This window comes from Symsagittifera roscoffensis, chromosome 6, assembly GCF_963678635.1.
Source record: "Symsagittifera roscoffensis chromosome 6, txSymRosc1.1, whole genome shotgun sequence".
Lineage (NCBI taxonomy): Eukaryota > Metazoa > Xenacoelomorpha > Acoela > Convolutidae > Symsagittifera > Symsagittifera roscoffensis.
In genome coordinates this window covers 19,351,586-19,364,176 of record NC_087067.1, presented here as the reverse complement: position 1 = coordinate 19,364,176, position 12,591 = coordinate 19,351,586, and the positions used below count along the sequence as shown (strand labels likewise).

The 12,591-nt window shown below is 35.2% G+C and overlaps 1 protein-coding gene across 1 annotated transcript in view; it reads left to right on the top strand.

Annotated features, from left to right (window-relative positions):
• Positions 1-11,111, top strand: part of LOC134848635 (neurogenic locus notch homolog protein 1-like) — a 99,103-nt gene extending 87,992 nt beyond the window's left edge. The window contains exons 4-7 of the mRNA XM_063866154.1: positions 4,975-5,937; positions 10,098-10,154; positions 10,252-10,278; positions 10,811-11,111. Coding sequence (XP_063722224.1) covers positions 4,975-5,937; positions 10,098-10,154; positions 10,252-10,278; positions 10,811-11,021 — 1,258 coding nt within the window. The 3' untranslated portion in view covers positions 11,022-11,111. The remainder of the gene's footprint in view (positions 1-4,974; positions 5,938-10,097; positions 10,155-10,251; positions 10,279-10,810) is intronic.
• The last annotated feature ends 1,480 nt before the right edge of the window (positions 11,112-12,591 follow it).

The window sequence follows — 12,591 nt, the reverse complement described above, 5'->3', positions numbered from 1 at the left end:
AATTTTGCAGTTAAATTGGACAAACAAAACAAAATATTCAGTGTTTTCGTTCCTTATTTTATATTTGAACACCCTTTCTTTCGATAATCTGCTTTTAAGATTCTTCAACGTGATCAGGGGCGGGTTAAAAAAAATCTTCCATCGGGGTTTTTGACTCCCGTACTGCTCAAAAGTTTCCTTACTACTGTAAATGAACCATTACCTAACCTACGATTGTGAAACAAATATTTCAGGAGAAAAAAAAGAAAACTTGAGAACAAACTAAGGCAGACTTATAAATGAATTAACGTCTAGATCAATGTCCTTTTAGAAATTACTCGTTTCTGTGTAGTTTGTAAAATCAGACAACAGCCAAAAGTTGCCTTAAAACTCTTTGTGTCCTTTTTGTGCTTTGGATGTTTTTTAAGAAAATTTTTAATTCAGACTTTTCCATTTTTACTTATTTTATTTTTGACGTAATTTTTCTTTATTGGCTGAAACCAGTTGACTGTCTAAGCATTGTCCGTTTATCTTATTTCCCCTCATTTAAATCTGAGATATTTTGTTGAGCGAAGCTCTTTTTTTGAGACTGAAGGGCGTTTTTTGAGTCCAGAACTTTCACGTCAGTCTACTATTGCAATTCACACAAAAACACTGACGTACAGGGGACCAATTACCCGATTTGATGGTCGCAAAGTGGACGCTTTACCACTAGGTTAAGTGCTAACTATGATTGCACTTCTGCTTTATCTGCTGGTTTACAAAATATTCTGCTCCATAAGCCAGACTCAGTCTGGTGCTAGCTGAATCTTTTTTGGCTTTTTTGGTATACTACGTAAACAAGTATTCAAAATAATTTACGGCTCTGTTGATCAAGATTGTGGTTTTTGGCTCTGTTGATCAAGAATGTGGTTTTTGGCTCTGTTTTACTTAGGCACTGTTGTACTGCCCCGGTTTCTCATCAATCTGCATTTTGGCTTTTAAATCAGCGGCTTGCTGACAGAATGCAAATTGACAAATATGACTAAAATTGATATCCTGAGCGCAAAACCGCAAACAGTTTGGTCGGCTCATTTTCCCCGAGGTTTCGTTTTTCAGTTTCGGACTACTCTGACACGTGAGATAATAATTTTGAGCTATTTAGCCAAATTTTCGGAAAGTGAAGCGTACATCTCAAATCGACTTAGAACGGGAAGCGTACATCTGCATCGACTTAGAACTCCCTGTCAACCAAAATCACGCCAAAATACTGTTGTAAATTTTGCTTTAAATCATGAAAAAAATATATGATAAAAAATGTTATTTTTTTGAAGTTATACCAATTGCTTAAAATTTTTTTCTCAGGCACCTTAACCGGCAATCAAAACAATTAGGGTATGATTGAAGCGCTCAACCTTTTTTGATCTTTATACTTATTCAGCCCAAATATATTTTTTTGCGTTTTTGTTTTATTCAATGTTTAAACTAAATGATTGTTTTGCCTAGTTCAATAGCGATGACCTTTGCCGATTTTTAACAAGACCGATTTTTGAGCAGGTTAATGGAGATCATTTTACCAGGAGCTCTTTTTTTTGGTCTGTTTTTTTCTGGTCCACTTGAAACTCTGCTCTTATTTGCAAAATAAATCAAAATAGTTAGCCAAATATTATATTCTTTGAGAAAGTCGGCTTATTTAATAAAAGCTCACTATAATTTTAACAAAAGTCTTGAGATATTGCTGAAACTTGATTGACTAATTCTAGCCACTCAGAATGAAGCAACATAGTTTCAGCTCAAGATTTTGAAACATTGATTTTTGGGCGGATTAAGTAAGAACACCCTTTTGTCAAAGAAAGTCATACTTTTTCCTCACTTTTAAACTGACGGCTGCGTTTCAACTCGCCTCAAAATAGTTGTCTTAAGCTAAAAAGATGCATGCTAAAATCTCACAATTGAACTACTAGTGCACAAAAAATTTAAAATAAATACTACTGTACTGTTGTTTGCCCTCTAGCGAGCAACAAACTCAAAATGGGATAGGTTATCCGGATGTGGGTAAGCAAGTAAGCACACAAGTCTTTGTAGTGAAATAAAGTTTTGACGCATCAAAACAAGGTTTGGATTAAAACCAGCTTTCAATTTAATTTTGCATAACTTTTCAAAAGTTATTTTGCATCAACTATACAATAAAGTACGCATTTCGAACAAACGCACACATCAAGTGATTTTCATAATTTTTAACCACAATTGTGTTTCAATGCTGATAACTAACAAAAATAATTATTTTTCATTCATTTTTTCCATTAAATCTAAGCATTAGTTCCCGCAAAATTCACATTTTGCCCCCAAATCAATTTGGGGGGATACTGTACAGTTAATCCGTTATTTTTGATATCTATTATGAAAAAATCAGCAAACTTTTAAAAAAAATTTCATGCTATAAGTTCAATTCTACCTATGGTTAGATAACAAGTACAGGAATTGAAATTATTACATTGCTTTTTTGCCATCCCACATTTCAACTTCAACCCTTTATGGTTTATTGTTGTTTCAAACATTGCTTTGTTCTAATTTTTCGAAGAAAAATGGGGCTTAAGAGTGTAAAACTGAAACTTACACTACAATCACGGAACAAAAAGTGGCTTAAAGGATTAGCTAAAATATTTTTCGGCTTTTTGTCATTCTTACTTCGTTTCAAAATTTTAACTTGGATGTCTGTAATAAAATATTTGATAAAAATCAATCATGACCCATAACTAAACGCTAAGTAAATATTGTACCGAAACCAGTATGAGACCAAGAAGTTGCAAAATAATTTTAGGCTGAAAACAGATAGCGTGACGAATAACCGGTGTAATTTATTGAAATATTTTATGAGAAAGCACTTCGTACCTGTCTCAGTCGGTATTCATTTGAAATGTTTACAAATTTTAACGGTGTTTTTTGGCATTTAAACCAAATTTTACCATCAAAAAATGTTTGATTGCCACAATAGCTTGAGTTCAAAATTCGATTTGTTTCTTTGCTTTTTTTCCTCAGAATTGAAACGTGCTCTCGTATAATCTGCGTTTGTCTGAGTTTTTGTGAAATTAAGACAACAAGCGAAATAATGTGCGTTCAAAATATTTTTTTAGTTGCACCTAATATTGATTCAAATTTCATTGTAAAGCAAACTTCATCAAAAACTACTAGACAATTAGCGTTGTGCGATAAATTTTTCTTAAAAAAGAATCGAAACATGAAAAAATCTGAACATTTCGTTGGTAACGAAAATTTATATAACAGTTCTTACTAAATTATGTCAGCCGAATGTTCGGAATGAAAGCTCAAAAAAAATTAAGTAGTGATTGAGTTTGAAATCTTAAGATTATTTTCTACAAACAACCTCCTAAATCAATTTACAAGGCAGCACTGGTGTTCAAAATAATCTTGTTTTAAACCAGTTGTCTAATTGTTCCGACTTTGGTAACAAAAATAACGGAATATTTGTGCTCGGGGTGGGTTTTTTTTCTTCAGACAAATTTCGACTTTTTAACTAGCCATTTTTGAGGAATTTTTTTATATCATTCGAAAGGTATTGTTGTCTTGAGCTTAAATTTGAAAAGATATTTTACCTGTTATCATTTTTCGTAAAGTTACGGGGGTTTAAAGATTGCCATTTTGGCCAATTTGGGACAACTAACGCGCGATATATTTCGCGCTATTAACGCGTAAGCGGAGAGCTAATCCGTCTTAGAAATCGTTCCAAATTGGTTGAAAGAAGCTCACTTGCCATAATTCAATTGTTAGAGGGAGCTAAATCTATCCTTTCGTACTTTATATGGCGTGTGGGTGGATGATTTTTGCAAAAATCTTAAATTAAAAAAATATTCTGTTTTTACATATAGTTTTCTAAGTTATTACTGCTCTATAGACCTTAAAAGGCAGTCGGAACTTTAAGTGCCTCGCCCTGATACGAGCAGTCTTGTTCTCTTTATGGAACGATTTAACGAATATTTGTGGTTGGTGTCTTTTTTGCAGGCCAATTTTGTGTTCTCATTTAACAGTTTTTTTACCACGATGTTGATGAAATTTTCATACCGTTAAGTTTGGAAGAAATAATAATTAATTAAGTTCAAATCATAGTGCAAGCAGCAAATTAATGCGGCTTAGATTTCATTACAACTCAAATTGAATCAGGCCAGTTTGTATAAATGATTTTTTATAATTATTTTTCGTTGTGCTTAATATGGCGTGTAATGGAATGACTATGCAAACAAATTTTTAGCATTTAAGTTCTTTAAAAAAAATTCCTAAATTTTTTGTCATTTTTGTTCAAAAACCCTTCAGAAATATTGTCCTGATACGAGTAGTTACTTTTTTGTTCAACAGCAATCAAATGCATAATACCTTTTTTTTATGAAAGCATAATAGTGTTAACACTTATTTCAATGGAACGCACTTTTCGCGATCAAAAAATGCATATTTGCTACAAAAAAATAATCTAGCCCAAACAACGTCTGACGTTGTTGATTCTGAATTTGAACCCTTTCTCCTTTTTGAGAAAAATGTGTTGCTGAAAAAGGTTGGAGTTCCGACAAAGAATTGTAATCAGACTTATTCTTTCTTTTAAAGCACTGCAGCAGTCTTTGCTACACAGCTACTTTACTTAAATTAGTTTATCAAGTCAAAAAAACAACTATGCAAATTGTGTAAGAGTTTTCTAAGCCATAACGATCAAAATTAAAACAACTTCATCTGCAAAAATTATATGAAAAAAAAACCAGAAAAAATTCAGGAAGCCAAATAAATACAAGTCAATCCATATTTTATTGTTTTGGTTTAGTCGATGATGGAAAAATTTTTGCGACCAGAATTTTTCTGAGCTTTTAGCACATTAACTGAAAAACTTGATTTGTTTCTTAGTATTTATGAGTTAACACTGTTGCATTGTTTTGTTCATCATGGGCTCACAATTTTTCACATTAATCATTCTAGAGGAAGACTTTTTTCACTGTTATTTTCCTTCAATTACAGGACCAACAACGAATGTCAGCCATCGTGCCTTACAGCTGAGAGAGAAGATGTCTGCATTTTCCCATATACTTTCCAGAATTCATCATTCAACGGGTGCATTCAAGGCTCATTTGTAAACAGAACACTTTTCAACGGGTCATCAGACTTCGTTTGTCCGACTCAATTCGACTCGCAGACTGGAGATTACTTCAACTTTCAGTTGTGCGGAGACATTGGAGGCACATGTGAAATCCAAGCGACACCGGCTTGTTTCAGCGACCCGTGCGAAAACGGTGGAACTTGTCAGGAGACGGGAACTAATACCCCCGGCTATAATTGCGACTGCTCAACAGCAGCCAATTTTTTGGGGTTAAATTGTACTCTGGATGATCCATGCGTCCCAGATCCATGTAATGGAGAAGCTTGCCAAGTCACTGGAAATGACGCAGTCGGCCTTGCCTATCAATGTGATTGCAGCAGTGGGAACGACAGAATTGGCCAGAACTGTTCTGCCGATAATCCCTGTGTTCCAGACCCATGCAACGGTGGAAATTGCTCAGTGAGTGGGAACGATGCTGTTGGATATAGTTTTTCATGCGACTGCACTAATGTAATAGACGGAATTGGAGAAACGTGTTCAATAGACAATCCTTGTGTTCCTAACCCGTGCGATAAGGGTACATGTGAAATAACTGGCACGAACGGTGACTTCTCGTCAAATTGTATTTGCTATAACTGCAGCACAGTGGTCGGGGCGACAACTTCAACAATCGAAACGCTGCCTCAGAATATCAGCGAGTCAATGCCATTAACCACGACGTCCTTCGAAACATTGACCGACAAGGAATCGAACGAGTTCAACATGCTCTATGTGTACATCGGCTGTGGGGTAGTTGCGTTTCTTGTTATTGTTATAGCTGTGAACACTGTGTTCTGCTTTCTTTTAAGACGAAGTCAATTGGCAACAAATCACATTGAAAAAAGGTGAGAGTTCACACTAGTTATACAATTTTTTTCAGCATTAATTTTTTATTTGTGATTTCTAAAATTACTTAGAATGTAAGGGATTACAAACTAGTTAGTTTAAATTAAAACTGGAAAATCTAGATTTTTAGCAAATTGAGAAAACTGCCTTAAATGTTAAAATTTTTCTGTTCATAATTTTTGGAATTGTTGTATTTTCTTCAAGATTCTTTGAAAGTTCTTGAGAAATCTTTGATATATTCGAATCTTTTTTGGCAAAGACTTCCCAAGATAGGCAAAATGATCTTCGAGATTTAGCTAAATTTTTTAGTTATACTCGAACGGAGTACAAACGATTGAAGCTTGTTTTGTGATTCTAAGGTTCCAGATATTTTTTTCGATCGAGGAATTTAAAGAAGGTTTTGATAAATCAAATGATATTGCCAATAACTTAGACTTTATCGTATAAACCACTCTTTCCACAAGCCCATTAGATCTATGATGGCAAACTGTACAAAAAATGATGTTGATATTGTATTTTTCGCAGAAATTTTTAAAATCGTGTGATAAAAAGCAAAACCCGTGGTCGACTCTAACCTTCCTTGGGAATCTGTGATGGAGACAATAGTCGTTTAAAAAGAAAATAGCCGTGTTTGAGGATGTATTTCTAATTATCTTGGCCGATGGAATTTAGTGAATTAATCAATACATAAATGAATGTATTTTTGTGTTCCCCAAAACGCGTCCAAAGGTCCTGCGAAATCCAGATTTATTTATTCGTTCGCGAAAGTCAGAGTCGGCAGTTTTGTAATATTGTCGGTAACTAACAAAATTTTGAGGTTCTTACCGGCTTTGAGGCATTGACTACAAGACTTCCCGTGATGGTAAATCTCTCGGTAGGTATGAGGCCACCAAATGTACTCCGCGAGAAACTTCATCCCGAACTGGCCTGGGTGGATCTCGTGTAGCATTGCGCTGAAGGTTCCCCTGATAGTAGCCGGCACGACTAATTTGTTATCTAGAAATAGTAGGTCATCTTTAACGTGGAGGTCCTTTGAAACGTTTTTCATATACGTTCCGTGAATACCCATTGGTCGTTTCGTTTCTATTGTCTCGATCAAGTACCAAATCACTTTGTTTTCTCTCGTCATCAATTGTAGAAGTTTTTTGGAACAGTTATCTTCGGGGAATATCTGAGACATGGCTCAGTTTAACTCTTGACTAGGTTTGCATGGTTGTCTGGGAGATGGTCATCTTTAAATTTCAGGGCGATGTTGTTTTCTTCGTGAATTATGAGTAAAGGGCCGGTAATATATTCCATTTCCCTTATATCAAGTTTTTTTTTGTTTTGAGGTGTGAATTGTTTATTTTTAAAAATGAAATGTAAAAGAATCTCATCCGAGGAAGTGATGCTCCTGAAGTTAAATTTAGAATTGTCGATAGGTAAAAACTTGGAAGTAGAATTTTCTGCTCGAATGTAGGAGTTATCGAAATTTTTATTGACTGAGCAATACAAGATATAATAATGACAGTCGTTTTGAGTTTCAAATTAGCTAAAGAGCTATTCGAAAAGTCTTGAACAATCACGTCGCTTGAATTTTCCACTCCCGACGGGATAATACTGTTCACGAGAGTTTTAATATTTACAGCGACCAACGGTCTATCTACAATATTCACCTTTTCTGAATAAAAGTTGTCTCTATTAGATAAAATATTCTCAATTTTGTCGATTGAAACTACTACAAAGTCTTCGTCGTAATAAGAAGGTGGAAGGGCTTTGCCCTATGGTAATATAGATAAAAGATCAGTAAAACCTATATCTTTTCCTAAAAATTTGAAGAGCCACGTTGTCTATAAGTTCATGAGTATTTGGCATTGGGTATTTGTTTTTAAAAATCTGGTCGTTTAACAATTAAAAATCTAATTCCAACTTAATCGAGCCGTCTTTCTTCCCGGTAATAACAATCGGGCTGATAAAAACAATCGTCGTCACACTTTTTCAGTTTTAATTTGTGACCTTCGGTCTCCATTCTTTTCAGTTCTTCATTTACCCCCGCAAGTAAGTGAAGGGGACCTCTTCTCCCTTTTGCCTGTACCGGCTTAAACGGTGGGTGGAAGTGTGTTACTTTGTGATCGTTAGGAATTTTTCCCACTCTGGTGAATAATTTGTTGAACTCCCTGAAAATTTTGTCATTTGTTGAATGAAGTTCAATCTACTTACTCTCAAATGGTGTTTGGTTTACAATGAGCTAAGCTGGGGGCATTTCTTCTGTTTCACTTCTAGAATGTAGCGTTCAAAACCAACAGTTAGAAAGAATGGAGTTTCTTCGCTGATCCACCCGTTGGATTGTGTCCTAACGATGATCTTTCCTAAGATGTTGATAACATCATCTGTGAAGCCACAACACAAGTCTTTAATCACCTTCTCCACTGGGTGGATTTTCAGGTTGGGGTATCTTAATTTGAGCTCGTGCAACACGTTCACATTTGTTTTAAAAAGCTTACAGGGCTTGCTGAGTCTACCGGGATGTTCATATTACGATCATATCCCATCCCAAGCCTATGTTTAGCAGTTTCTTGGTTTCCAGCCCGTTTTTATCATAAATTGTTCTCACGCTTAGTACTGAGATGTCCTCGTCGTCACTATGCCCGTGTTTTTTCCAGGAGTTTATCACATCGCAAGATTCTTGATTGTCGCCCCACGAACTTTCCGGAGAGACGTATGTACAATTCTCAGTATTTACATAGTTATCATTTACAGTATTTACAGTGGGTCGTTTGTTACGAGATTTACATAGTGTCGCGAAGTTTCCTTTGTAGTTACAATTTTTACGCTTTATTTCCTTCGCTGGGAATACGTTCAGATGTCCTTTCGTAATTGGGTTCCCACATTTCAAGAACGCTTTGCTTCTTTCTATGTTGAGACTTGGTTCCTTCTTGATCTGATTGTGGTTGTTAAAAGAATTAAAAGTTGGTCCATGGGTTTACGATTGTGCCATATTGGTCAGTTTTTGGTGGTTAAAATATCCTTTTTGATCGATCAAGGCCTGGTTGAATGCTTCTGTCGGACCTATCGTGGCGGATAGAAGTTTCCTTTGGGTGTCAGTGTTCCTCATGTTACAAATAAAAACATCTCTTATTCATTCGGCTTCGTCATTGTCTCTTAATTTACAAGTACTCGCCAAGTCAGTTATGGTTCCAAAGAATTGTTCATATGATTCCCGGTCTTTCTGTTTGCGGTTTAGTAATTTGTACCTCTCGAACGTTGTGTTAGGCGGTTTGTTGAATGCTGCGTCGAGTAACGTCCAGAATTCTGTGAAGGAGATCGCTAAAATCTTGACCCTGGGGTTCTTATGCGTGAAGACCCTTTTTCCTTGCTAAAAATAAGATTGAACGCAGTCTCTTATCTGCTTCCGTCCGTCTCATTCCCTTGATTTTTCTTTCCTCCTCATTGATCCGCTTTTCTTCGGCGGCGTCATAATGTTTCCTTGCGTTCTTATTCCTCGTCTCTCTACTGGCTCTCTCCGTGTCTGACTCGCTTCCTGTTGCTTTTCCAAGATGGGGGTTTGGGTTTCTGGTACTTCTGGTCCGTTTAGGCTCTCTATATCCAGATTTTCTTTTGCAATTATCGCCAATTGAAATTGGTCGCTCCATTGGGTCCAGGAATGCGGTGGCTCTAGAGTGTGGTTTGGCCAGAAAGGGGATTCCACGCACGTTCGAATCATTAGGTGCGCCATAATAAATTATTCTGTTAATCTACGACTTAAGTACAACTAATGTACAATTACTTAAAAGAATAAAACAGATAAAAATAGTGTGTGTGATTTTAAAACGTTCTAAAGACTAATGCTGAACGAACACTCTAGGATCGATCGATGGTCGTATCGAACAAAGTTAACCGGTACTTAATTAGTACCAAAGGTCATTTAGAATAGCTAAAAAACAAATCACAACACTGTGCATATAGCAAAAATCGTTCACACTTTTTTCTTGCAACAAAGTTTTAAAATGAAAAAAATCATAATAATAATAATCATAATATTTCCTAATTTGTGTTTTGGGTGTGAGGACATGATGGCGCTAATAAATTTTTAGGAATTTGTCAAGTGGCTGGAAAAACGAACGGTGTTGAGTTGTTTGATCTAAAATGAACACAATTTAATCGTCCGTTTCTGTTTCAGTAATAACCCTGTTAATTCTCAGCCACCAGAAGATCCTTCTGACGAATACGAAAAAACGTGAGTTCACACTTGCATGTTGAAATAGCATTCATGCTGAGGTAGACACCCGGATTGAAAGATTTTGTTATTCCTGACAGTTGGCGTGATTTTTTAGAGACAGCCTCATTGGCTTTAAATACAGGTATTAGAATATATGGCTACTTTGAAGCTAACGTAATTCAACAAACCTGTATGGAAAACCTTTATTAGGTGAAATTATCATGACTCAAATAAAATGCGAAGTTTTTGGGCCAAAGATTTTGAATCAAATTAAACCGCAAGGTTTTGGGTAAAAGTTATCCAAAGGTTTCGCATGAGCGGCAAATCTTTGGCGTTTCAGAAATGTTCGGAAATTTTGGTCAATCTAAAAGTGTTTTTGTCAGCAAAAAAAAAACATAAAACTTAATACTGTAAAAATTTGACTTTTTTGAGGAATGGTTGCTAACAAAACTTTTTTAGATTCATGAAATGTTAATGTAGAAACTGCGAGAGAAAAAGAGCTTTTTTCGTTTTTTTTTTAATTTTTCAATTTTCTTAATATTGAGAAAATGTTGTTGGTGGCGATCGTCGCATCTTAAAGTTGAGAGGAAGAAATTTAGATGATGTAGCAGTTCTAAACAGAAATTGCTGAACAATTTTGTGAAAAACTTTTTTTGTGGAAAATTTAATTTCAGGACCACCGATCTGGGCGAATATGTAAACAGCCCTCCTTCGATCATAATCAACAGCCCCCAGCAAATTGAAGAAACGGAATACACTGACGCGTATGCGACCTCTATAGACCCATATTGTGCTCCAAAAGACGACGTTTATCAAGGTGTATATTACAAAGAAAATGATGAAGATCCGTATACTGAACCTACCAATTCAAATCACGACTCCTGATTTTAATCTATAAGATAAATATGTTTGCGATGATTCTATCGTCTGGGTTATCCAATTTTTTCAAACTCTTTCAAATATTTTCTAAATACACCAAAATTATGACAATCAAAAAGGGCAAGCTAAGCTTATTGTACATAAACGGCTCAAAACTTTTTCCGTAAATGATCTAACACTTTTAACAATGATCTAACACTATTAATAATGACAGGTATTTGTTTTCCCGCTTTTTAATTCGTCTAATTGTACCTTCGAAAAAAGTGCATTGTCTGATCAAGTTTGAGTATGTGAATGCTTATCAACAAACCTGGTCAAATGCGCCATACAACTCAGACTTTTTCTGCGGACTGTCATTTCTAACTATCCCAGATGCATTGATTTGAATTTGAAGTCCATCAATTTGATTCGACGAAATTGTAAAATAAAATATTAATTAAAAACTTTTCAATTGATAATTTTGGCAATCATGGTTGACCAAGAAATCCGATACGATCTACAATTTTGTGCAATTTCCCATTATTTGAGCACTCAGTTTGGTCAATTAAAAATACTTTAACTTTGCGCTGTTATTAAAGAGAAAAAATAGCCAAAAATTGGGAGTTTCTTAATCATTTTTTTATTGATAAAACTCGTATCTATGCGAAACCTTGAACTATCCGGGTGCCCTTAAATATATCAGAAATAGTTTTCGTTTTTAAGAAAAGTGTAACAGATTTATGAGCTTTTTAAAAATTTTTATCAAATGGCAGAATTGGTAATTTTGAAACCTGCGTTAGTTAAGCATACAACAGTTGTGTTCAATATGTCTCCGTCCTGTATTCGTGTCCTGAATTGTGTGGCAGTTTTTGAGGAATAGATATCTGTTGCTTATCTAATACAACAGAACTGCTCGTATCAGGCCTACTGCCTTTTAAGGTCTATGGAGCAGTAGTAACAAAAAAATTGAATGTGATAACATAAAAAGAAAATCCCCCCACATGCAATATAATTATGGCAAACAAGCTTCCTTGAACCAATTCGGAGCAATTTCTAGGACGGATTGAATCTCCACTCACGCGTTAATAGCGCGATTTTTATAGTTTTTAATTTTTAATTGTCCCAAATTGGCCAAAATAGCAATCTTTAAACCCTCAAAACTTTTTTAAAATGAGCACAGGTAAAATATCTTGTCAAATTTAAGCTCAGGACAACAATACATTTTGAATGATTTAAAAAAGCTCCGTCGAAAATGGCTAGTTAAAAAACCGAAATTCATAGTTAAAATTGCTCTAATGTGAGCTTGCATCGTTTGCTTCTTTCGTTTCGAAGTTCGCGTGAGCTTAATTTTCCCTTTTTTGATAAGTTTTAATGTAAACAGTTTGAGTTAGGAACACGTTTGGGTAAAAACTTCCATGGCACAGTTTTCCTAAAATAATTTCACTGTTATTAGCAAATAATATAAATAATTGTCTCAAAACACGATCCCAAGGGAACTGATTCAGCTCATTTGGTTTTGAATTTGACCAGAAAATTTTTACCGTACAATTGCTCTACCGGTTATTCTCAGTGATAATCATAGCTATTTCAGATAAAA